General features: G+C 35.6%; 1 protein-coding gene across 1 annotated transcript in view; it reads left to right on the top strand.

The window, feature by feature from the left end:
- Positions 1-204: 204 nt before the first annotated feature.
- Positions 205-26,350, top strand: part of RanBPM (Ran-binding protein M) — a 267,873-nt gene continuing 241,727 nt past the window's right edge. The window contains exons 1-2 of the mRNA XM_090397780.1: positions 205-400; positions 25,295-25,406. Coding sequence (XP_090253906.1) covers positions 208-400; positions 25,295-25,406 — 305 coding nt within the window. The 5' untranslated portion in view covers positions 205-207. The remainder of the gene's footprint in view (positions 401-25,294; positions 25,407-26,350) is intronic.

The raw sequence follows: 26,350 nt of genomic DNA, 5'->3' as shown, positions 1-26,350 counted from the left end.
TAGAAGATTCTGTTCATTAATTTTTTGCTAGTTTCTCTAAAGTACTGTAAATGATTATGAGGAACTCAATGACAGAATGATATTTCATTTTACAATAGCCTTGATTTAGTTTAAGAATAGTTTTTTTTTTTTTTTGGTAGGTCAACGCGTCAGCTGTGACGCTTTCCCCTGTATTCATTGGCATGACATCCGGGAAATTGAAGGCAAATGGCGACAATGGCTGAAGGTTCAGGATGGAATGATGCACAAAATTTTGTGAATTCTCAGCAAGTGGATCGCGTAAAATTACTTTATCCCATGGTAAATGAAAACGAGACACCTCTGCCAAGATCCTGGAGTCCTAAAGATAAATTTACATATATTGGTCTTTCTCAGACAAATCTTCGAGTGCATTACAAAGGTGAGTTTGATTACGGTATTCTTTCGTTTTGCTTCAGTGCAGTTGAACCTCTTGGAATAGTATTGGGAGAAATGGTCAAAGAAATTTATGAGTAACTTAAATTCCCTATATGTTACATATTAGCTATTTTGTAACATTGCCCATAAATAACATTGCATCCGAAATCCAAATATAGCTCCCCTGCGCGTTAGGCTGAATTAATTGCAAGAAAAATAGAAACTGTCAAATCACGTAAACGAGGACTACTCAGATGATTTTCAAAATTCTTTGGGTATTTTCCTTATTTCTGTTTCCAGTTTACTCGTAAGTTCTGTCTCTGAAATATAAACCAGCAAACATGGAGCATCGCAGTTGTTCACCACTCTTACAAGTTAACTGTGAAATTTCGTCATAAATACTTATTTGGCTTATGTTTCATAATATCAGTATTAAAAATTTCTTAATTACGTTTCAAGAGATTTCGTGATACATCGAAATTGTTCATTATTAATCGGGTTTCTTCTGTGGAGCCTAGGATTCATTTCGTTATTAAGAATTAACGTGGGATTTCATTTATGGTAAGAGATGAAATATTTAAAACGAACAATGCCATTTTTGTCATGTTATGCGAATAAGGAAGTTCATTGGACTCTTATTAGAATACTTTACCCTCGAGTTGAATTATCATGCAATTCACGATATATCAGTTAGTTACTATATTCATTTCACTTGATATTAGCAGTTAAAATTCCAACCAGCAATAAACTGTTGTAATCAGTATTGTGCCCTTTTTTGTTCCATATTAAGAACAGTAATATGTTCTTAATATGGAACATATTACTGTTCCATATTAAGAACAAACCCTGAAATTTCTGCGTTATTTTTATTTTATAATGGGAAAAAAGTACTCATTTCAAGATCTAGTGAATCCATGTGATATGACCCTAGGAAATTTGGCAACCTGGATATTATGCATGGTTTTTAAATTCTTCTCATAATAGTGTTCTCTATGGGTATGTTGTTTTAATTCCTTATGAAGTTCCTGCTAGCTGAGCTGTGTCACAGTACGTTGCTAGATTGCATGAGTTATAATCTGAATAACATTGAGATCTTCATTTTATATTAAGTGACAGTATTATAATAAAGGCTTAAGTGAATCATTAGGATGGGAACAGTCTGGAAAAGGATAACAGAATGCAGTATATTACAGATTTCATTGAGTAGGTGTGCTGAAATGATTGAAGGTAATCATATGAAATAAAGGATGTTTGAAAATGGCATCAATGTATATTGATGTAATGGATTATCATAACAGTTGACTTTTCAACCATTTTTGGCTGATGGTTAGTAAGTTTTTGTTGTTGTTACTTTTAAGATTTATCATCATTTTTGAATAAATTTGCATCCAAAAATGGTCTTTGATATAAACCAAAATTGATATAACTTGGTAAATTTTAATAGTGATTCTAATCGCCAGACCAGAGTTATTGCTTTGTATCAGTTTGAAATATTTTGTTCCCACAAGGTATCTGATTTAACCCAAATCAGAATTATTAGAAATTTCATGTGAGATTTTGTTCATTCATAGCGACATTATTACTTTATCACTACAGATTGTTTTGCTTCCTTGTGTACACGTAAATAGCACTCAATTTAAACAAAAACTGGATAGCCTCATGAATTTTGGAAATACCAAATTTCATTAAAACAGCACAGCCAGAATAGTTGTAATATTCAACAGAATTGGAAGATTAATAGTGTGTTGCACCCTTTCCCTGAAAATGTCCTAAGTTTTGATGATTCTCATTATGATTGAGAAGAATTATATGGACTTTTTCAGTTCAAGATGAGTTAGCTGGTCTCATATGGAATTAGCAGAGTTTTCCTTCCCAGGAACTTTGCTTTTTTCATCTTGCATGCAAGCAAATTGGAAAAAGTATATTTACAATGTACAGACAGAAAAATACCATTAATGGCTGCAGATGGTGTTATGCATAGACAGAGCAGCATTGTGTTTGGATCAAGGATTAAGTAGTGTAGAAGACAGTGAGTTATGTGGAGTTGTGTGCTATCCTTTGAGTTCTCGGGCTCCTTGGAGGTGTCATGAAATAACAATAATATATGTGTGTAGATCTGGTTCCTTTAGTAATGATAAACCTTTATAAGGGTTTGTAAGGGTTTCTGCTTACCCCCCTCCTTTATTTTTCATTGACTCCCACCCATGAAAGGTTTATTTATAAACCTATAGTATATATGTACAATGGGCAGGTTAAGAAATTCCCTCCCTTCCATTTTTACTCTTTTTATAATTTTTTTGTATTTTTATTTTATTTTTTACCAGAAACCCATCTCTATAGACCAAATATGGAGCTTCTTCAAGCACTTTAGGCCTCAGATAAGAGGGGCGATGGTCTCACACACCAGGCAATGAAATTCATCTCCCACCTAAAGACAATTGCAAATGTGACCATGCAGGATTTGAACCCACAGCCTGTTGGTTGGAGAGTGGATATGCTGACCACACTGCTAACCAAACCAGCAAACTTGTATTTAGCACATACACTATACTTACCTCACTCATTGTAACTTTAGCCATAATTTCAATAATAAACATTAATTGAATAATAGACAAAATGAATCTAATAGATACCTGTGCATTTTAGCATTTAGCATCACAGGCATAAATATAAAAAAAAAATCTGTGTATGTTAACCTAACATACGAAAGGTTGTAAAACCTAGCAAATCAGTGGAAATTTTATGTATGTGATTAAGAGGGGACTAGGTATCTTGTAATGTTTTTCTTCAATAGTTGAGCATTGTAGTCTTTGGTGGCAGCAGGAGGGGAGGATGACAGCATGGATGGAATGGAAGAGAAGTTTGGTATGTTTGAAGCTGATCAGTAAATGGATGTTAATCAGCAACTGCTTGTGTTCTTGCAGCTTTGAAGAATATGAAGGAATGATGGTAACCAATTCACCAGAAAGAACGTTGCCTGTGAAAATGCTGCTTAAAGCAGAAACAGAATCATGTATATACACGAGAAGATTGGAGTGAATGTGTGAAATAGGATTAATCAGATTGTGCTCTTCTGGACAGCATCCAGCAGTTTTATGGAAGTCTTCAGTGCAACCCTCTAAATACATGAGCATTATTTTGAGGTTGGATGGACGTGTGATGTATATAGTGTTAGCAGTTATACATGTCTTGAATGGAAAAGAACATTTTTTTTTCTCCCTTGGGGACTGAAAATGTTATTGATGTAATGTGATATGTTTCTCCTAGGAAATGTGCAGTGTTCTACTGAACAGGCCACCATCATTCCTCCAATTTTTCTAAGACTGTAAGAGCACAAGCAGCTGCTTGTTAATATCTGTTTAGTCTATCTGTAGTAATCTGACTTAAAGATCCAGTTAACATTTCAAAAGGATTTTTCCCTGGTTAAATATATATAGCAATCGATCTTCCTAAAGTATAGAGTAATATTGTGGATAGGTCAGAATAAAACGAGTGATATTTATTTATTTATTTTTGTTAATGTGTTCCGATTATATAGTTTTTTGGAAATGCTATTTGACATACTGTATCTGTCCTCTGGACAGTATGGATGAATCATGATGAGTAATTAGTATTTTTAGTCTAAAACTTGATTTTTGATTTTTTGCTCTTTATGTGTTTAAGGAGAGAGTGATGGAATTATAGATAAAGTTCACCTGAATTGTATCTGTGATTGTGTCTATAAAGGCACTGCAGAAACACTGAACAGTGTTTGAGTTGATAGGAGTGATCAGTTATCAATCTGATTGCTCTGTAGAATGGAATAAGAATTTTTAAGATTTTTGTGGGATACCTCTCACAGTTTTAAGTTTTTTGTTTTTTTTTTCACTCTTAGAAACTCAATTTTTATCCTTACAACAAAACACCTGTCTAGGATATGAAGAACCTTCATCTGCACTTTTCATCTGAAGGTGAGTTTGCCATTCTCATATGGAGGGAGCAGGGTTTTTCATCCCACAAAGCAAGTAAATTGGACATTAGAACACACAATTAACAGACCTAATAATACACTGGCTTCATAGTCTTGAGTAGATTTAGCCATAAATCCAAATAAACCTTACTAAGCAAACTGGCCAGAGAACGTAGAATCATAAGACAGTATACAAGCTTCAGAGACTTAGTTGCCTTGGTGGGATTATAAACAACCGTAAACATAGAAGTATTCCATAACCAGGATAAATTTGGGGTTTGCAGGTAATCACTTCTTTGAACAAGTAATATATGAAGCAGAGGAGGAAGTTTAGTTTTTTAGCTGTTGAGACAGCTGTAGATAAGATATTGATGCCATTGGAAACTTGACATTACTGTTATTTCAAGAAGGTGAAAGAAGTAAGAACAAGGTGGATTCATTTATTTATTTTTTTGTGAGAAATAGTTAGAATTGATTTCTAAAGTTTTGTCTTTTCCCATTGGTATTGAGATTATCATTTAATGAAGTGATCATGGGTATTCTTTAGTTCTTCCAATTGCGCTACGGACGCGCAATTGGAAGAACGATGGCATGTTGCACCCTTTGATTAGAAAAGGCCTAAGTTCGATTCTCGCCATGACGGGAGGAATCTTTATGTGAACTTTTTCAATTGAAGGTGAGTTAGCCGATCTCATACGGAGGTAGCAGGGTTTTTTCTCCCGGAAACTTGGGTTTTTCATCCTGCATACAGACAAATCAGCCCTTCAGAACACACGCAATTTACAGACAAAAAATACTAGCTGTGGTGGTGGTTGTGAGCAGTAGATGGTGTTGATGTAGGTGATTGATAGTAGAGGTTCGGTGTAGTAGTGGAGACAGAGTTGTACAGTAGGTGTCCTCCTGCGATGAGTCTTCAGACTATAATAAATTTAGTTTAATCCTTTACCCAAGTGTAGGCAAACAGAGTTTGTGCCTGAAGTAGTTCAGGACTGAGGCAACTCGTAGCAAAGGTGGACCAAGCTCTCATCACTCCTTGTCTCAGTATCTCCCATAATGCAAAGCACATCTCCTTGCAGACATTATACATGTCTGCAAGGGGATGAAGATAAACTAGTAAATTTTAATGCTGTGAAAACATAATTCTGTGTTAGTATGTCAGAAATAAGACCATGCTTCACTCTTTTATATGCAAGTAGCCTAGTCATCAAGATACTTCATGCACAAACTTTGTTTACACTCAGATAAAGGATTAAACAAGAATATAATTTCTTGGCATCTTTAATTCAAACATTACTTCTCTTCTGCGCAGCTTGTAGCACTTTATAAATCCATAAACTCCTTTAGAATATTGCATCTCAAGTGGTGCTCCAAAAATCTCCCTCAGAATTCTCAATTGTATCCAAAAGAAGTTTGAAGAGTTTGCTTAATAGATGGCCTTCTCTTACTGACCACCTCCAATCACTTTTCCATAGAGGCTGTTTCTGCATTGTCTTTTTTATAGATTTATTTTCAGAGATTCTGCTTTCCTTCTTGGCACTGTATTGGCCATCACTATTCCTTCACTTCTCTCTAATCTGCTGTGAACACTCATACAGTAGGTCTTATATCGAGGATTTTTTTTTTTTTTTTTTGTGGCTCCATTTCATTTTAAAAAGAGTTTGTAAATGCAGCAAAAATCATCTAAATATATTAGAAATAAACAGAAAAAAATTGTTTCAAAATAGTGAGGAATTGCATATATTAGCAGTAGCATGAGATTGTGACTAATATTTGATCTAATTAACACGTTCGCTGCCACGCTACTTCGGCATGGTCTGTTCCCCTACGCCGAGCAATTTCACTTCTTCAAGGTCAGTACGATAATCTCGTTACCGGAGGTAAGCGTCCTATGAGTATACTCGTAGTTGGCTTGTGAAGCAGGTTTACCCACTACAAGTATACTCGTAGTTGGCAGCGAACGTGTTAAAATGATTATGATTATTATTATTAAGAAAGACCTTCAGGGAGTCAGGAACTCATTATCATTTTTATTTATTAGTGCTGTACTTGATAAATTAGGTGAATACCACTTAAATTAATGAAAGTCAAGTAATATATGTTCCAAGAAGCAATATGGAATCTGCAGTAAAAGTCCTTGTATTGGAAATGCTTTTGGAACTGCTCGTTTAATGTATTTCTGTTGTTTGAGCAATTATTCTTCATGCCTACTTCAGAAAATTGTATGGGTGAAAATGGAGGAATGATAACCACTGCGGAGGATATAGTTGAGATATATAATGAGCAATTTATAAAGGTATTTCATTCTTATGAATGTGACATGCAGAACTTGAAAGCAGTGGGAAAGGAGGAGAAGTAACTGTTATTAAGTGAACAGGAGGTAGATAAGGAATTGAATAGACCCAGTCAGTTCATGAGTAAGTTGGTGTTTGGCATGGATTAGGAAGAGTTTCTTTTCTGGAAAAAACTCGGGTTTTTAATTCAACACAAGAAAATGACTGGCAATATTCCGATGATAATATCTGCTGTTAGGGTTAGTACCACATCATGGCAGCAGTTCTCAACCTTAATCCCCTTTCTAGATTGCTTTGAATTCATTCATAGTCTTGATGGGCTGTAAATCACGGTTAATAACAGAAACTAATTACTCATTAAGGTCATTAAATGCACTGGACCAACTTCTCATTCTCTTCCTTCATTCCATATATGTCTGTTCTTTGGAATTGTTTTCCTAAAGCATACAATATCTAACTCTTCAAGAAAGAGTAAACATATATCTTTTCTTTTTTTTGATTACTTGCCCACTCTTGGCACTGTCTTCTTATAGGCCTTGACCTTTTATGTGTAGGTTTGATGTAAAAAAATAATAATAAAGCTGGAAGGATTAATAGTTAACAAAATGCCAACCTAGTTGACTGATTGGTTAGCTTAATATGCTTTCCACCCAACATGCATCACAGTCAAATTCTGCCTTGAGCGCTTACCTGGTTAGCAGACCGAGTTGTTAGCATATCTGCTCCCCAGCCAAGAGGTTGCAAAATAAAATCAAATGTTTTTATTTTATTTTTATTTTTTATTTTTACCCTTTGTACTGCTGTAACTTTTGTCTTGGTGCAGTATGACCTTTGATGTCTTTGCACCATAAAAAAAAAAAAAAAACTTCCTTCGAGCACAGATGTTTGTGGGAAATGTTTATTGCCTCGTTCAGAAACTGTTCTAAGGTCTTTCAGAGTGGTGTTTCTGAATTATGTTAAAAATAAATTTACAGAAATTTAAAAAAAAATCATCTCTTAGGTTATGGAAAGTTTGAGGGTGGGAGTTACATAAAAATGTGGTTAAAGATTCAGGCCTTGTTAGAATTCTCAAGAATTCTGATTGCTTTGACATATATCCAGCCTAACAAATAGAGGTGGAGAAATTGAGTCAATTCAAGTTAGGCACTAAGAAGAATGATTTTACTGTTGGGAGAGCTAAATTTGAGAAAAAGGTCAAAGATATATGTTTGCATTAAAAGATCTTTCAATTATGAATGTAATACTAACAAATGAGGTAAGTAAATCTTAAATCAAAGAAGTTAAAGGGGTAGGAAATATTGCGTTATATAATTTCTTTAAAATAAGATCGAAGATAAGAACCTCTGGAAGCCATGGGATGAAGACAGTTAAGTGGTTTTGTTTAAAAGAAGAGAGTGTGAGGAATCGTTTACGGAGAGGGTGTTAGAGAGGATTTCGGATGGACTGGAAAGTGTACAGGATTGGTGGAAACATAATTCAAAAGTAATCCTGAGCTGTGCAATCGAGCTTGGTGAGACATCTGGTAAGATTAGAGAGCCGAAGGAGCGTTGGTGGTGGAATAATAATGTACAAGTGGCAGTGACAGCTAAGAGGAAGGCAAAGCAGAAGTTGGATGAGTCGAGTGGAAGAGGACAGAGAGGTGTACAGAGAGAGAAAGCAAGAGGCCAAGAGAGTTGTGGCAGAGGCGAAGGCCATGGCATATCAAGATCTCTATGATCAATTAGAAACAAAGGAAGGACATCTTACATGTGAGGCAGATCAAAGACGCTGAAGGAAGAGTATTATGGAGAGATGTGGACATAAGAAACAGATGGAGAATATACTTTGAGGGACTTTTGAATGAGGAAAATGCAAGGACTCACAGAGAAGATGGGCACCCTTCTGAGGGGATGGTGCAGAACATCAGTAGAGTGGAAGTGACTGAGGCAATGAAGAGGATGAGGAATGGAAAATCGGTGGGCCCGACAGGATTCCAGTGGAGGCATGGAAGGCACTGAGGAAAGAGGGAATTGACTTGCTGTGGGACCTGTTCATGAAAGTTTGCCAACAGGAAAATATACCCGAGGAATGGAAGGAGAGTACTCTTGTCCCCATCTACAAGGGTAAAGGGGATGCACAAGACTGTAAAAATTACAGAGGAATAAAGTTGATGTCCCACACAATGAAAAATCCTAGAAAGGGTTCTTGATGGACGATTGAGGAAGGAGGTGGAGATTTCAAAGGAACAATTTGGCTTTATGCCTGGTAGACCAACAACAGATGCTATCTTTGGGTTACGGCAGATGATGGAAAAGTTTTGAGAGAAACAACGGGAGCTACATCTGGCATTTATTGATCTGGAGAATGCATACGATAGAGTGCCAAGGCAAGAAGTTTGGAGGTGTCTGAGGGAGAAGAAGGTTCCAGAGAAATATGTCAGGTTGGTGCGGGAAATGTACAGAAATGTGGAGACAAGTGTTCGGACCTGTCTAGGACAGACAGAAAGTTTTCAAGTAACAGTTGGCTTGCATCAAGGGTAAGCATTAAGTCCGTTTCTGTTTAATATTGTGATGAAGGTGGTAACAGAGGAGGTGAGAGAAGATGCGCCTTGGACAATGTTGTATGCAGATGACATCTTGTTGTGTGTAGATTCAAGAGAATAAGCGGGAACTAAACTGGAAAGATGGAGAAAAGTACTGGAAGAGAGAGGTATGAGACTGAGCAGAAGTGAGACAGAGTATATGTGTTGCGCAGTCGGTGGCGGCCAGGAGACAGATCTGGAGCTGGAAGGAAATGTCATCAGGAAGGTGAGAGACTTTAGATACTTAGGTTCAACAGTGGAAGAAGATGGAGGAGCTGAGAAGGAAGTGGGATGCAGGATACAAGCGGGTTGGAGGAACTGGAGGGAGATGGCTGGAGTGTTATGCGATAAGAGGGTGCCGATCAATCTGAAAGGCAAAATTTATAGGACAGTAGTGAGGCCAGCTATGACATATGCTATAGAAACTGTAGCCCTGAGGAAAAATAACATCAGCAGGATGGAAGTAGCAGAGATGAGAATGTTTAGGTGGATGTGCTGTGTGACCAGAAAGGATCGTCTGAGAAATGACTATGTGAGGGGGAATAGTGAAAGTTACGAACTTAAGAGTGAAGCTACAGGAGGCAAGGTTGAGATGGTTTGGTCATGTGATGAGGATGGAGGACAAATATGTGGGAAGAAGGGTCATGCAGATGGATGTGCAAGGAAGGAGGAAGCGTGGGCGGCCACAGAAGAGATGGAGGGAGCTGGTAGAAGAGGACTTGAGGATGAAGAACTTGGATGTGGTGACAGCCCAAGACAGGAGGATGTGGAGGAGACTCATCAACAGTGACCCCACTTAAGTGGAAGAAGCTGCAGAAGAAGAAGAATTTCTGATTAAGTGTAGCTCATATGCATTAGGTCTTTAAAAATGCAAGGCATTATTAAAGACCTAATGAGGAAAAGTGAGCTGGATGATTGAGAATGCTAAAGCTGATTATGTTTAGAAAGAGTCAGTGTTTAGTAACTTTGATTAGTATGAACATTGCTGTAGTTGGAATTTAGGTCACATGCATTGATGTAATGAATTTGCAGTTTTGTGGAGGATTTATGTGGGTAGTTTTTTTAAGCTGCGAATCCATGTAAATTTGGAAAGGTTGGGAGGGATCCAGAGAATGAATAAAAGATGAATTTTTTGAACTTATGAACATGATCAAACACTAGGCTTGTTATCTTGCATGGTCTTAGCAGCACTCTCTCTCTCTCACACATCACTATATGGATATGAGATGGAGAGGATCTACATTCAGTAAAACCTGTCTTATGTGAAAATGTATAGTTATGTACTGTTGACGATGTTAGATTGGTTTTATGTTGTTGAAAATGTGACTGCCACATTCTTTCACATTCATTTACTGGCTTACCAACTTTTCCAGATTGCAGAACTTTGTTCAAATTATAGTTTTATGTTTTGTAGCAGGTTTTTTTTCCTAGGTTAGAAAGTTTGTTATTCTTGACCTGACAGTTTTCTTCCTTATTGAAAATATCTTGAGCAAGTTTTATCGGGGTGGGATGGGGAGAAGTAGTATCCCAAAACAGGGGCTTGTTAATGGTATGCCACTGGGATCTGTTTTGGGAGCATTGTTGTTTAATTAATTTATATGCTCATGATAATGGAATAGGCTTAACTGGAGATAAGTAGCTGTTTGCAAGTTATGCAAAAATTAGGGAGAACTATGTATGAGATACTGACTGGTCTATAATTCGGTACCTTGGTCTTGGAGCCTCCTCTCAACAGAACTAATTTACCTTCCTTTTGCTTTAACTTAAGGGAGCAAAATATTCTTATCATTCTTATCCAGCTATTCAGGAATAGCTGAATAAGAATATGATACTCTAATGGGTGCATGTTGTATGTTTTTGTGAAAAGTAGAGCATACTTTAGTAATTTACTAATATTATAAGATTTATAGCTGAGTTGGATAAAGGGAATGCTACATAATGATACTACTAGATTTTGCAAAGACAGGATACCACATGGAGTTCTGTTACACAAATTGGAACAAATGGAGATGGATATAAAGTTGATGTGGGTATGAGGATGGCTGATGGACAGATACCAGAGTAGTATATTTGGAGGAGCAGAATCTAGAAGAAAGCAAGTGACATGTGGTGTGCTGCAAGGATCTGTGCTTGGACTCCCTTGCTGTTTAATTTCTTCATGAATGATATCTGAAATATTCATTTGTTTGCCAATGTAAAATTGGGTAGTCTAATAGTTAATGAAGGCAGTGTACAGAGAGAGAGAGAGAGAGAGAGAGAGAGAGAGAGAGAGAGAGAGAGAGAGAGAGCATACAGGAAGATTTAGATAGGCTGTCATTATAAAAAAGATAGGTGTCAGTTTAGTGTTAAAAAAAAAGTGTCAAGTTATGCATTTGGGATGAAAAGAATAGAAGCCACATACCACATTGATGGAACTGTACTCCAGGAAATTGATGAAGCTAGGTATTTGTGGGTTTTGGTGTATAGGGAATTGAAGTTTAGAGGGAATATTGCAAAGGCAGCCAGCTTAGCTCATAGGATTATTTGGTTCTTGAAGAACACACAAGCAGAGATAAAGTAGTTATCCTTTTTTTATGGTCTTGATATGGCCACATTTGGATTACTCTGTTTAAGTCTAGCCACCTGGGTTTCTTTGGGATGAGGAAGTGGTGGAGATGATCCAGAAATGAGTTACCAAGGTTGTGATGATAGATTGAGAGCTTGTGGATTGCAAAAGTTGGTTGATAGGTAGAAAAGAATAGATGGGATAGAAACATTTATGTAATTAAAAGAGTTTTATAGGATTGATACAGAGGGAATATTTCAGGACTAGTTTTTTTTTTTGCTTGGAGAGTGGTTATTAAATTGTAATGGGTTTCCAGAGTCTGTTATGAGTTTTGTTAGTCAGTGCATTCAAAATGAGAGATACGGTGTAAGTTTATTGAAACAAATCCCTAGGGTATGGAGTTATTATGAAAGTCTTAGTGCAGGGTGTGACAAATGATGCAAAACTCTACTTGCCATGCAAAAATATACTTGCCCAATTCCTCCTCACACACCCTCTCCAATTTTTTTTAGTAAGTCCCATAAGTGAACAGGAATTCCTTGTAATGTAGCATGGCTTCAGAAGATTTGCTTTGTATGAGAACCATTTGAAGAAGACAGTCATTGAAAATATGAATAGAAAGAATGATAAAAACAACATTAATTTCATGGAAAATATTTATTTTATCATTTATTAATTTTTGTTACTTGAACTGATCTTTATAGGGCACATATTCTTCTGAGTGTTCTTATCGTTTAAAATATTTTGTTTAGAAAGTTATTTTTTTAAATTAAATAAAAAAAATATTCTATTTTGTCTAGTCTGTGGCTGCTTGCCAGCTGGCAATATTTTCTTATCTCATACAGTGGGTGAGCATATTTGTTTAGTTTAGTTCTGGCTTATAACTGTGAAACATATTGCTATTGTTTTCACATATCTTTGAAGAGTTAATTATGCATCTTTGTAGCAGTATTTCATATTAAAGGAAAAGAAGTGTCTGAAAATCTGAAAAATTACTACAAATAATTTTTAATTCAGTGGATCTTCTTTTTCACTCCTTATATTATGTATTTTTTTCTTTATATACGCAACGTGCATCTATTTTTAAGTTTTTGGCACACTTTATTGCACTTGAGAGGAATGAAGTTGAGAATATGATTTGACGACTGAAGTAAGCAAGAAATGCAGTTATCTTATAGTTCATACTCACAATCTACGATATTTGGTTCAGATTAATTGTTGTGAAAATGTACCGTTCTATGTTATGATTTTGTTATATTTATTTGATTTTAAAGTCTTCACTCTACTAGTGAAGAATTTTAAAAATCCTCCCATTTGACTTTCCTCTTTGGGCAGTTAGTACTATCTCCAGTTTGTGATCTGTCAGTTTTGTATTCTCTAGGTAATTTTTCTGAAAAGCAGAGGAGGTCGAAATCCAGTAGGATTGACTCTTCTACCTCTATGTGACCAAGTAACTTCAGTTGTGAAAAGCCATAAAATTTTTCTTAACATCCATTCTAGATAGAAGTTGAACCCAGATGGTTTCACTCAAGCTATAAAGGCAATATTAAAATCATATATATATTGCATTTTAATGGGCTTTAATCAAAGTTATGGAATTTTAGAAAAAAACATAGGTTTATAGTTGAACCAGTCTTGCTCCAGAAATAAAAGTAATTTTGCTTCACTAGCTGTATTTGTGAATTTCTAAGTTGTGGGGATAGAGTCAACTAAGGGCAGATATTTTTTGTGTTCATGAAATATTTATAATAGTTATTTTTTTTTCTTTTCTTCCCATCATTATTTGCTACTTTATAAAGGACACTACTACTTTGTCAGTGTTGCATTCTACCCAGGAGGAGCAGGAGGAAATAGCATGCACTTCTTAAGAGGCATATTTACAATATTGATGACAAAAACAATAGTTGTATTTGCTTGATTGTTTAGTTTATTTGAAGTTTAAGATTTAATATTTCTAATCTTTGCTGTAGGACTAGCAGCAAAGCTACCCTAATTGCATGCACAAGTGTTAATGAAGGCCTCATGGAACCAGCTTTCTTTAAACCTGTTTTTCTAATATGGCAGTGCTGACTTTCTGTAATTGGATGGAGCTGATTTCTTTATTGACTTCTAGTTATTAATGGATATGAACAATAGTGGTTTTGTTAAGAAATATTTATTGTAGTACTGTGTGTGTGTTTAAAATTGTAAAGATGAACAAAGAGTGAGTGGAAGATAAAGCTGTTCATATGAGAGATAGTACAAAAAAGATAGTATTTCTCAGCAATCTGCTCTAAAAAAAAAACTTTTTTTTTTCATCTTCACAGAATATGCTTTATTATTATTATTTTTTTGTTTTAAATATTAAATAATGTGGAGAGTTTTAAAAAATGATATCAGGATTGTGGGATACTGGTTATGAAGACAAATTGAGAATTGTAGACTGCAGACATTAGCAAACAGGAGAAAGAAGGGCTAGGATACCAGTAGATTGCATTTTTCATTTTATGGAGGGTGGGGAAAGGACAAGAGGACATCCTTGGAAGTTGAGAATGAATGTTGTCAAGAAGGGAGTGAGAGCTAGAAATTTCCCTCATAGAGTTTTGCTTAATTTGAATCGATTGCCATTGGATGTAGTGTGTGTGCAAGTGTGAATGAAATTCAAAAACAAGTATGACAGCTGGTGTGGGTAGTATGAGGCCTCCCTTGATAAGTCCCTGACTCCCCAGAGGTTTCTCTTAATCATTAGGAGCATCATGAAGTCAGCTAACTTTCACTAGATTACTTTATGTAACTCTGCCATTTTATTTATTACTATTTTGTGTGCAATCAGAAATATTTTACACAAGAAAATGCTGGGTTTTATTGGAGAATTAAAGAAAAAATCTTTTTGTATGTCTGTGTAATACTATATTATCAAAAACAGGACGTGAGGAAGTGCAGTTTTTAGATTTCAGGTGATTCAAGTGGAAGGATGCAAGCTGGTTATTATATACTATTAACCAGAACTTGGATTTAATGTTTTATTTTCTCATTTGACAACTTTATTATTTTTAAAAAAATATTACAGCTGTAAATATGATATGAGAAGATATATATTATTCTTTTTTTTTTCTTTTTTTTTTTCTGTTATTTGCATGACTACCCATCAGAGGTTTTGGGAACCTATAGTACATTAAGCACTATAGGATTAAGTTTAGCTTGTAAATCTTCTCTAGGACTCAAACACATTATACTACACCAGGTCTTCAAAATAGTGGTGGCATCACATTAGACAAAGCAAAAACATATAACAGAAGTTCACAGCTAATATTTTCATTCTAATATCATGATTAACTTGTTTACCCACTTCAAAAATAAAAAATATTTTGTTTTTGAAGACATATTGTTTATATAAAGATAAATGTAAACAAATTGTTTGTATATAAATAATTTTATTTTTGACCTGACAGCATTTAAGCATTGCTGTCATTTCAAAAACCATCATTTAAACAAGAAAATATCTGATTTTATTATTTTTTTTAGTTGTTGATTATATAATTCATATATTCACACTTTAATATAAGCCTATTCTTTTATTATTGGATATATAATAATAATGGATAAAATAATACATATAAGATAAAGTAGTAATAATGGATATATATATATACACACAAAACAAATTTGGTTTTATTATTAGTGGTGTTTATGTTTGATGGGTGTAATGGGAGAGACATGCTATAGGTATTTATTTAATGAAAGAAATTCTTTTTTTTTTTTTTTTAATAACTTGTGCTATGAAGAGTGACATGATCTCTGTTTGAACTGAATGAAATAAAATGGATGTAATTATTTTCATTAGTACATAAGAAGAGGATCTACATAAAAAAGCAGTATTGAGTGTAATTCATGGAATTGCTACAGTTATTTATGCTCTTCAGCACTTGCACTTTTTTTTTTTGTCATGCTCCCCCATCGCTACATGTTATAACTTTTCATGTGAAATTGGTTATCTAAAGAGTTTCTGGGCAAAGGCTTGCTACATATAACAATTTTAGATTTAGCATTTACAGTAAATAATAAAGATGCTTAATACTAATTTTAAAGCATTATCAGATACTATATATGTAATTACTTTGCTGAAGTTATCTTGATTTAAATTTTGTGAGACTTGAACCATGTCAGTCAGGAATACATTGAACTGTGTATGGACTGGAGTGTTTTTTTACTATACCTTATGATCACTGTTTGCAATAATAGAAGCTGAATATGTTTTTTTGTTAAATGTTTGGGACTCTATACATCAATAATTTTCTGTTTTCTTGAGAATTTTTCATTTGAATGGAGGATTATATTTTATCAAATAATGAAAGTAATGCATCTTGTCTGCATTTCCACAATTGTTTTATTACCAAAGGAAGACCCTCTTAAAGAAATTCAAATCTTCTCTTCAAGGAAATCGGTACCCTGTCAGTTTCCCTGTAGAGAAAGGAAACCAAATTTCTACAATAAAAGTTCAAATTGTGGAATAGTGAGCTGGTGTATGCAGAATTTTAGTAGTTAACACAAATCAGTACTAAAAAGTTTTATATCATAGAATTTTTAAAATTCTCCATTCATTTTTTATACATGGTTTCCCATAAGTTCACTTCATATAGGATAGTGATATCAATTATGTTATGTAAGGCTAGACTTTGGATCAGCATGTTGTTTTGGCTTAGCCATCTGGAATTTGCAAGTTTAAAAAAGGTTACATCCCAGAATGTTTTGGTTTAGCCATCTGGATGGCTAAACCAAAACATTCTGGAGTGTAACCTTTTTAAACTTGCAAATTCTAGTATATAATAATAAGGCTGATAGTTCAAAGGGCGAAAAGATAACACTGAAAAGCATACAGTGATAAAATAGCTCATAAATTTGAAGATTGTGATGTTTTAATAAAATCTTGAAAGACATAAAAATAAATTGAAATTTTCACAATAATTGTATACTATTTTGAAGATATTAGCAATTTAAATTTAAAAGAGAGACATAAAAAATGCAAGTCACTTGTCTTGGCATCTTAAGTTTTATGCCTGTTCTGCATTTCTGGGATTAAGCTTCTTCATCTTTGCCAATATTTTGTATTAACTACTTAGATTTGGTATTGTCAGGTGCTTGTATTTTCTGAATCTCTTATTTACTTCACTTTAAAGATGTTTTCAAAAAAATGATGAATGGTCACTTTTTAATAATATTGGGACAGGTTAGACTGGAAATCTGCGATTGTTTGCTGACGATGATGTGAAGTTGGGAAAAATTAGGAGCAAAGCCGGCTTGGTTGGCCGAGTGGTTAGCGTATCCGCTCTCCAGCTAAAAGGCTGTGGGTTCGAATCCCGCAGTGGGCATGGATGTTCGTGATTGTCTGTGAAAATACTGGTGGTGGTCAGCGGTAGATGGTGTTGGTGTAGATGATGAAGGTAGTTGCGGTTGGTGGAGTGGTGCAGATGGAGAGTTGTAGAGTAGGTGCCCTCCTGCAATGAGTCTTTGGACTCCCTGGAGGTGTTATTTAATAATAATAATAATAAAGCAGATGTGGCTTTGCAGGAGGATCTCAATAAACTATGTGAGTGGGCAGGTGAGTGAAGCTATCAGTTTTGTTACAAAGTATACAATTGATAGAGAAATTTTGAAGTAGGTGGAAGAGATGAGAGCTCTGGGTGATGGTGGACAGAGAATTGAAGTTTAGAGGTCACATTGCTAGAATTGTAAGAGACCATCACAGTGGATTATGGCAGTGACGATGGAGAGGACACTGATATATAGAAGCAAAGGTGGTTCCCCTGTTTATAACCTTGATTGGGCCACATATGAAATACTGGGTGCAAATTTGGTCACCTTGTTTTCAAGGGAATGAGGATATATTACAGAGGATCCAGAGAAGGTTCACTGTCAGTTTCAAGTCTATTGATTATGACAGACTGAGGGGATGCACCTTGCAGAACCTTGTGAATAGGAGAAGGATGATTGAGACGTATAAGCTGATGAGAGGTTGTTAACGTGGAAGAGATTTTTCATGTAGAGGGAGACGAGTAGAAAAAGAAGCCATCCCTGGAAGCTGTATAAGGAGAGTGTTAGCAAAGTAGTGAGGAGCAGGTTTATTGCATGGAGAATGGTAGGAGAGTGGAATGCATTGCCTGAAAGTGTGGTAACTGCAGAAACAGAAATGGACATAAACTGTGGTTCGATGATCTCTTTGCACGAGAGTACAGACCTCTCATGATGAGTTTTTTGACTCCATGGAAGTCTGATAATAATCACTTCTAAAGGAGAAATGGGCCAGTGAGATGCATTTGTACTGTGTAATTGTCATTCATGACATGAATAAGTTCATGCATGTTTTCAAAAAGTGTATTGAATGCTTGAAAGCTCAGAACACTTTGCTGTAATGTTTAAAATAAGCAAAATATGGTATAAATTTGTACTACGTTCTAGGACTACTTGCATTTACCGTGAGCTAAATGCAAGTAGTCACTGATGAAGCCTCAATAAAGGCTGAAACCAGTCTGGGTAGTGACCTCCCACCATAATGTAATAACAGCATACATTTCCTAGGAAATGTGTTTTTACATTATGGAAAATACCAAGAATAGCGATCAGAACTTTACCCACCTTTGCAACGAGTTGCCAGTGTTTGTACTACGTTCTAGGACTACTTGCATTTAGCTCACGCTAGTATTCGCTGATACTTTTATAGTTTTTTATACTATACTATATTTGGCATGAAACTCTCTGATTCCAATCTCTGAGTTTCTTATTTGGTTTTAAAACAATGTGGGATCTAATATCCCCTTCATTTAATTAATGGTATAAATATTGTCCATGTATAATATCTTTTAGCCATATTCTCTACCTACACAAAGTTGGAAAACTGCAGCACTGTGTGTGTATATATAGGGTTGTTCAAAATTCCACGTACAAACTGAGGAGAGGGGTAGAGAACATCAAAATCAACCATATTCACGTAGGAAAGCATGACCGGAAACTCCACCGGAAGGTACTAACAGGGACACAAGGCAGTTAGTAGTGTAAAAACACTTTATTAGGCATAACTGAACAGTTCAATAGTAGTTGGATACATAATATTGTTTCACATCAGGTGCTCAAAGTTATGACCATTAACAGTAATGCATGCCTGACACCGACGACGCATTGATTGCCATACTTTTTGAAAATACCTGGAGTGTCCTGGATATTAGCAGCAGCGATGGCGATTCTTGCCACGAGGTCCATGTCAGAGGCAACAGGCATTTTGTACACCATGGCTTTAAGGGTCCCCCCCCCCCCCACAGAAAGAAATCAATGCTCGATAACTCAGATGAGCGTGGGGGACATGCAGGGGAGTGCCAGTAGTGTCTGGTGCCTGTGTGCAAAACTTTAGTTGGCGCCCCTATACCTCTCCCCCAATAAAAGATCACTTTATAAAAACATATCAGTGAGTAAAAATGAAATACGAAATATATTAATTATTACTTTATTGAACAAAAAGCAGAAATTACAAAAAAAAAATGTATAAAAAACAATGAACATATAAGAATTGTACAAAAACAACAAAAATAATTTGGAAAAAGATAAAGTAATTTATGTTATTTGGCAAGAAAATCATTTGCGAATTGCACCTTATATAGTTTTATAAATTAACAGATAAACTTAGTTTTATAAAAACAAAAATATTAAATATTTTTTAGTACAAAATTAAACTAACTATATTTTTATGACAAAACAGGTATGGGACAGGTATGCGAACAGGTATGCGACGTAACAGGTATGGGTTGACTATAGTCATTGGTGAAGCTTATTAGCTCTTTATACTTAAGTAACTATATTTTATTTGGCAAGAAAATTACTTTGTCATTTGTACTTTTGTATAGGTATAAATAAGAAACAGATAAACTTACAACTATATAAAATAGGAACATATTAAACATTATTGGGTAAAGAAATAGGTAAATAAATATTTAAACAGAAAGAAAATCACTTACTGAATTGAACTTTTCTAGTTTTCATTCATGAAAATTCTCGAATAATATCATGTATCTCAAGTTGATCCAAAATATCTGACTCTATTGATATAATGGCAAGATTTGAAAGTCTGTCTTGTATCATTGTGGAGTGCAAGTAGTTTTTAATAATTTTAAGTTGGGAAATGGACTGTTCTGCAGATGCAACAGATACCGGTAATGACAAAAGAATCCGAAGAGCAATTGTAAAATTTGGATAAACTGTGATTAAGTCATTTGAATAAATATACTGAATTATCTGATATATATTGTTTTTAAAATTAGAAATAAATGGTTGACAGTATAAAATTTCTTTGCATTAATTGTCTGCGTCAACGTCTGAATGATTCTCATGTGTTGATTTTTGTCGTAACTTTTTACAAGATAATAAATATTCTTTATTTTGTGAAGTATTTAACAAATAAACTGAAATGATTTCATATGTTCTTTTAATAAAATAAATCTTTCCTGCAAAGATTTTAATGTTTGATCTATTATGCAGAGAAAAAAAATTCACTTTAAATGAAATTTCAGGATCTACTATATTTTCATGTTCGTAATCAAATTGTGTTGTCTTTTTACATTACCTTAGTGGTCTACTACTACAAAATACAGATTTCCTCCCTGCCTGAAAGCTTTGGTGTATGTGTGCATTGCACATATTGCCGATGTGCCCCTGGGGACGTGACAGGTCCACCATGCCCAATCCATCGAGCCCTAAAGGCCCTGTCCAAATGCTGACACACAAAAATGTCAAAATGGGCTGGAGTCCCATCATGTTGGAACCACATCTGCCGACGCACAGTCATTGGAACATTGTTCAGTAAATCTGGCAGAACTTCTTACAGAAAGGTCCGATACTTCTGGGAGTTCAGTCTGGGTGGTAACAGGTATGGGTTGACTAAACAGTCAGCGACAATACCTGCCCATACATTAATGGCGAAGCGTTATTGTGCAGCATGTGATCGTACACCGTGTGGGGTTCTCAATGGCCCACACATGAGCATTGTGGTGATTGAAGACCCATTCAAGGGTAAATGAAGCTTCATCCGTGAACAAAAGACAAGTTGGAAAATCCTGGTCTACAGCTTCTCAGAAACCACTGCGCGAATTCCACATGTCGAGGATAATCTTTGGCCATCAGTAACTGGCTCTTTACAGGTGAAATGGATGTAAGGACTCAGAGTGCAAAACGTTGTCTCTGGATTATTGTCCATCATATGCAACACCTCCTCTTCCATGACAGAATTTCGCGTCAATTGTGGCCGCCCACTATCATGCCTGCGATCCCTGAATGATCCATAGTCACACAAATTCTGATGTAAATGCGCAAACATTTGGTGATGTGGTGCACGTCTGTTTGGATACTTTCGCGATACATTCGTACAGAGGCTCATCCATTACCATCAGCTAACCCGTAAACGAGGTGCATGTCTGTCATCTCAGCGTTCGTAAAACGATGCATGTTCTTTGTACGACATCAAAAGCTTGAATGAGGAAGCCCCAATTGCTCACCTGGAGCTCTAGCAAACAGCGCCACCTATCACTTTTAGGTGGTGTTTCCGGTCATACTTTCCTATGTGAATCTGGTTGATTCTGGTGTTCTCTACCTCCCCTCAAAGTTTGTACGTGGAATTTTGAACCACGTTGTATATATAGTTGTGTGCTGCAAGGTATAGTCCTGGGACCATTGCTGTTTAACTTATACATAAATGATATAGGAAATAACCTGAGGAAATATTGTTTGCTGATGATGTGAAATTAGGTAAAGTAATAGTTAATAAAGGCGATGTACAAAGCTTGCAGGGTGATTAAAATGGGCTGTCAGTATGGGCAAAAAGTAATGGGTGTAAATTTAATGTCAAGAAATCTAAAGTTATGCATTTTGGGATAAATAGATTACAAGCCGTGTATCACATTGATGGCATTGTACCCCAGGAAATTGATGAAGCTAGAGATTTAGGGGTGGTAGTAGACAGAGACAGAGTTAAAGTTTAGAGGACATGTTGCTAAAGTAGCTCATAAGATTACTTTGGTAATGAAGAACACATTAACAAGTAAAGATAAGGAAGTTGTTATTCCTCTTTATAAGGCCTTGATGTGCCCATATCTGGATTATTGTGGTCAAGTCTGGTTCCCCTGGGTTTCTTTGGGATGAGAGAGTGGCGGAGAGGATTTAGAGGCAAGTGGTCTGTGGAATGTTCCCTATGAGGATAGATTGAAGGTGTGTGGATTACAGAAGTTGGTCGATAGGAGAAAAAGAGGAGATGTGATAGAAATATTAAAGTTGCTTAAGGGGTTTTATAGGTTAGATGCAGGAGAAGTGTTTCATCACTTGGCTATAGGAACCAGAATAAGGAGGTCGTCCCTGGAAGTTGGATAAAGGCTTGGTTAGTAGGGGTGAGGACTAGATTTTTTGTGTGGAGAGTTGTGAATGAGCGGAATGGGTTACCAGAGTCAGTTGTAAGTGCTTTGTTAATGGGTTTGAGGAGAGGTATGATAGATTGGGTCTCTCACGATGAGTCTTCGGACTCCATGGAGGTGCCCGCATGATAATAATATTTACGGTCCTAGCTCAAACTGAAGGAAGCAAAAATTACCATGTGACTTAGATTCTGTTGGTAACAGATTCCACCAATATCCACTTGTGTGTGTGTGTGATAGCATATTTCTTTGTTGAAATATATTTGTGCAGTTATTAAAATAAACTATCAGAAAATGATATTGCACATCATTTTCTGATAGTTTCAGCATATCAATCAAGATTTCTCTTATAGTTACTTCTAGGTTTTCCTGGCATAAATATATCACAATGTCCTCTTTAGTTTTTCACCAGAAAGAGATAAAGAGAATCTTCTTCAAGTTACCTGAGTACTGACATATTTCTTGTTTTCCTGAAGCTATATGCTACTGAGTTGACTCCTGTTTTGTGTCACTTGTTTGTACTCTACTGTTCCACTGGTATTTAGGTTGCAAATCTTTTCCATTCAATTATCATTTCATTGTTTTTATTTCAGTTCCTTCTTTGCATCCTGATAACCTCTTAAACTAGTAAACGATTGTGAAAATGGATTATATCCTAGCCAATGAACAGTGTCTTTTCAGAGTGAGTTCCTTTCATCGTCTTGTTGCATAGTACATGTGATGGTGGATCAACTCTATCCTCATACTTTAAGTAATGTTGAAGTGTCAGTGGATTCCATTCTTTTTCCTGATCTTTTTCTTCTGTACATTGGTGATCTATTCCAGATGGCTGTGGGCCTAATCTATGATTTCGAGAATATCTTTAACTTTAAATTATGATATCCAAACCATTCATCAGACTTCGTTATCAATGCATACAAAACTCAGTCCTTAGTTATTTCTTCACAAAAAGAGAACCTCTTTCTTCCATTCTTTGATAATATCCACATCTCTGAACAAGATAACATTTTTCTCTGGGCTCTATTTGGAAATTGTGCTCTGTTATTATAATGTTTTAAAAGTGATTACACTTAATCTTATGTCTAAAAGAAAGTACAGCAATAGTTCTCGAGGGACTAAAGGTCACTAAACCATCTGTAAGCATTTCCAAAAAAAAGTGTTCCTGTACTTTAATACTGGCCATAGTAAGCATTAGCAGCCAATGTGTAGTCATGCCTGCAGCACAAAGCAAAGATGGCGGCAACAAAACAGAGTGACGCCAAAGTGCTTAGTCTCACTACCAGAGATAGACCTCTTGAAGCTTTAAAATGCCAAAGCTGTAAACTTGACATTGTTGAAAAGAAAAAAGAGTTTGCATTGCGATTTTTATTGCCAGTGGACTCCTGTCAATTGTGCCAAAATTAGGCTTGCCAGACGTCCCATATTTTACATCAAATTTTGCTGTCCTGTATTGTACTTGTAGGGATGCAAGACATCATTTAACTAATGAATTCAGGTAGTGAGCCATTGTGGGACTAGAGACTTGCCAAAGTCAGGTGGAAGTAGTTATTCCATGGTTCACAGTCTGTGGTGATTCCAACAGTCACAAACAGCATCCCAGAGATACAGTGAAGGAAGATCATGGGCTGTAACCACAGTGGATGACTAATATCTCCAATTATCTGCTTGTTGAAATGGGAGCGCTGTTCAAAATCAGTTACGATCTGATCGCACGTCTGCTACAGAAACATTGGTATCTCCTTCCACTGTGTATAAAAGTTTCGTGAAGGTAGTCTGTATGCTAGGTAATCAGTTGTCTGTTTGCCCCTATCCACATGCCACAGGAGAAAACATTTGAAATGGGTCAGGCTCCATATCAACTGGACTCAAGACTAATATGGGTTGGTACTGTTTACAGACAAGTCACAATTAGCTCTTCAAAGCGTTACCGGGTGTGCTCCGATCTGGCAAGAACATGGAATGCACCATCATCCTTCTAATATCCATGAAGGGATGCTTCTTTGTGGAAGTATTGTGATGGTTGGGGAAGGAATCTCATTGGATGGATACACCAATCTGTATGTGCTTTCTAGCAGAACCATGCATGCTGCAACATGCTGAGACAAAGTCCTGGACCCTAATGTTTGTTTGTATGCAGATTCAATAGGGGAGATTTTATCCTACAAGATGATAATGCTTGTCCTCATCAAGAAGAGATTATTGTACATATGGACTAGCTAGCCAGGTCTCCTGACTTTAATCTTGTTGAGCATGTCTGGGATGCATCTAGGTAGATGTGTTGCTGTTGTCAACCTTTCCCCCCCCCCAAAAAAAAACCTCGAGGGACATGAGAGCATTATAGGAGCAATAGCAATGGTTGCTATTATCAACTAAGCTCCTGGACACCATTATAAATTATAAATAGTATGAAATATCACTGAGTGCTGTATTGCTGTGAGGGATGACTACGTTCCTTATTGAGGCACTTTGATGATCTCATTTTTACCTTGTTTTTGATCATTGTCTTCAGGTACCTATTTGCTACTGAATTAAACTGCATATTACTCTAAATTGATGAAGGGATAAAAATCAAATTACATGCAAAAAAAAACTGAAATAGCATTTTTTTTTCCTGTCTGAAAAACGAGATTCTTTGTTCTCACACAACCAGTTAAGGGGAAAAAACTATATATACAAAGCTCAAAACGAATTGTATTCATTTTTATGATATAAATTATATTATGCCTCTGCTGATCTGCTACAAATGTACATGTTGGTTTAAAATGGCTGCTGATTTCAGGACTACTAGTAGGATATATAATTTATTATAATTCATTGAATTGGCACAAATATAGGTACATATTGTTTAATACAAGTAATAATATGTGTGTAGCCAAATCAATTTATTTAAGTTTTTGGCTGAGTTTTCCAATAATAATTTAAAATTATTTTATCTGCTATTCATGCTGCTAAAATTGTCTCTACAAATACAACAAAGCAGAACAAGCTGTCTTAATGGATTTTTTTCTTTCTGTAAAGTCTGTATTCTTTCCTTTAAGTGATTACCAGATTTTTTATTTTTTTATTTTTCAATGATTCAAATAATAAATCGGATGGACTAGATCCTGAATAATGTTTATTTTTCTTAAGGAATTGGAAAGAATCACAAAGATGCTGCAAGTGTTAGGGCAACACATCCCATTCCTGCAGCATGTGGACTATATTATTTTGAAGTAAAAATTATTAGTAAAGGAAGAGATGGGTATGTATGTAACAAAAAAAAATGTCACTGATATCTTTGTCTTATTTTGTTAAGATATAACTAGCTGTACAAATAAAAATAAATAAAATAATAATATAGGAATATTTAGTGAATAAGAAAAAAAGAAATTCTGTGTAGTCCATCAGGAGTGATGTTTGCACCCATAGTATTAAACTGTCCAAAGAAAGTGTACCAAGTTTGAATCTAGTTGCCAACTAGAAGAACTCTTTCTAACCCTTTCTTTGACCAGTTCCCTAGTTAGTTGATCTCTGGCATTGGTGAGCAGGTTTTTTTCTCCGGGAGACTTGGTTTTTCATACTGTAAACTTAAAATTGATTATAGAATCCACACGTATTTCAGATAAATATGTTAGGGACCAAGAGATGGTGACACTTGTCTCCCTTTCTTTACCAGATGCCTTTTATAATTAGTGATAGTCTTTGGGACAGGTATCTCTATTGGCTGCTGGTGGTGGAGATTGAACTGCCCTCTCAATCTCAAAAAGTTAAGTAGGACTAAAACAGCCCCATCTACTCCCTGTAGGGAATGAAAAGGATTAGTGGGTTTATTTCTTTGTAATAATAAAAAAAAAATGTTAATAGATTTATCTTATATAGCAACTATATTTGGTTTTGTAGACTGACTGAAATTTTTTTATTGCTGAAAGTAACAGAAGTCATTATACATTGAGCTGTATTACATGACCAACCTTTCTGATTCCAGAACTGGTTGGTTGGCTGTTGGCCAACATAGTATGCATGGAATCAATTTGTTCTCATAAGAATGAAGTTAGTATGACAGCAAGCAGGTATAGAGAGCATCTGGAGACAAACTTGGGCTTGATATTTACACAGATGGGAATAATAGCTGACTTGTGACATCATTTGTGAATGCAAGTCTCTTCATAGGTCATACTAATCTGAGTTTAACTTATCGAAATGGCA

Source organism: Typopeltis vanoorti, chromosome 9 (genome assembly GCF_054136105.1).
Source record: "Typopeltis vanoorti isolate ZY-2024b chromosome 9, IOZ_Tvanoo_1.0, whole genome shotgun sequence".
NCBI lineage: Eukaryota > Metazoa > Arthropoda > Arachnida > Uropygi > Thelyphonidae > Typopeltis > Typopeltis vanoorti.
Note: the sequence above shows the minus strand (reverse complement) of the source record. Positions and strands in the feature narration are given on the sequence as shown.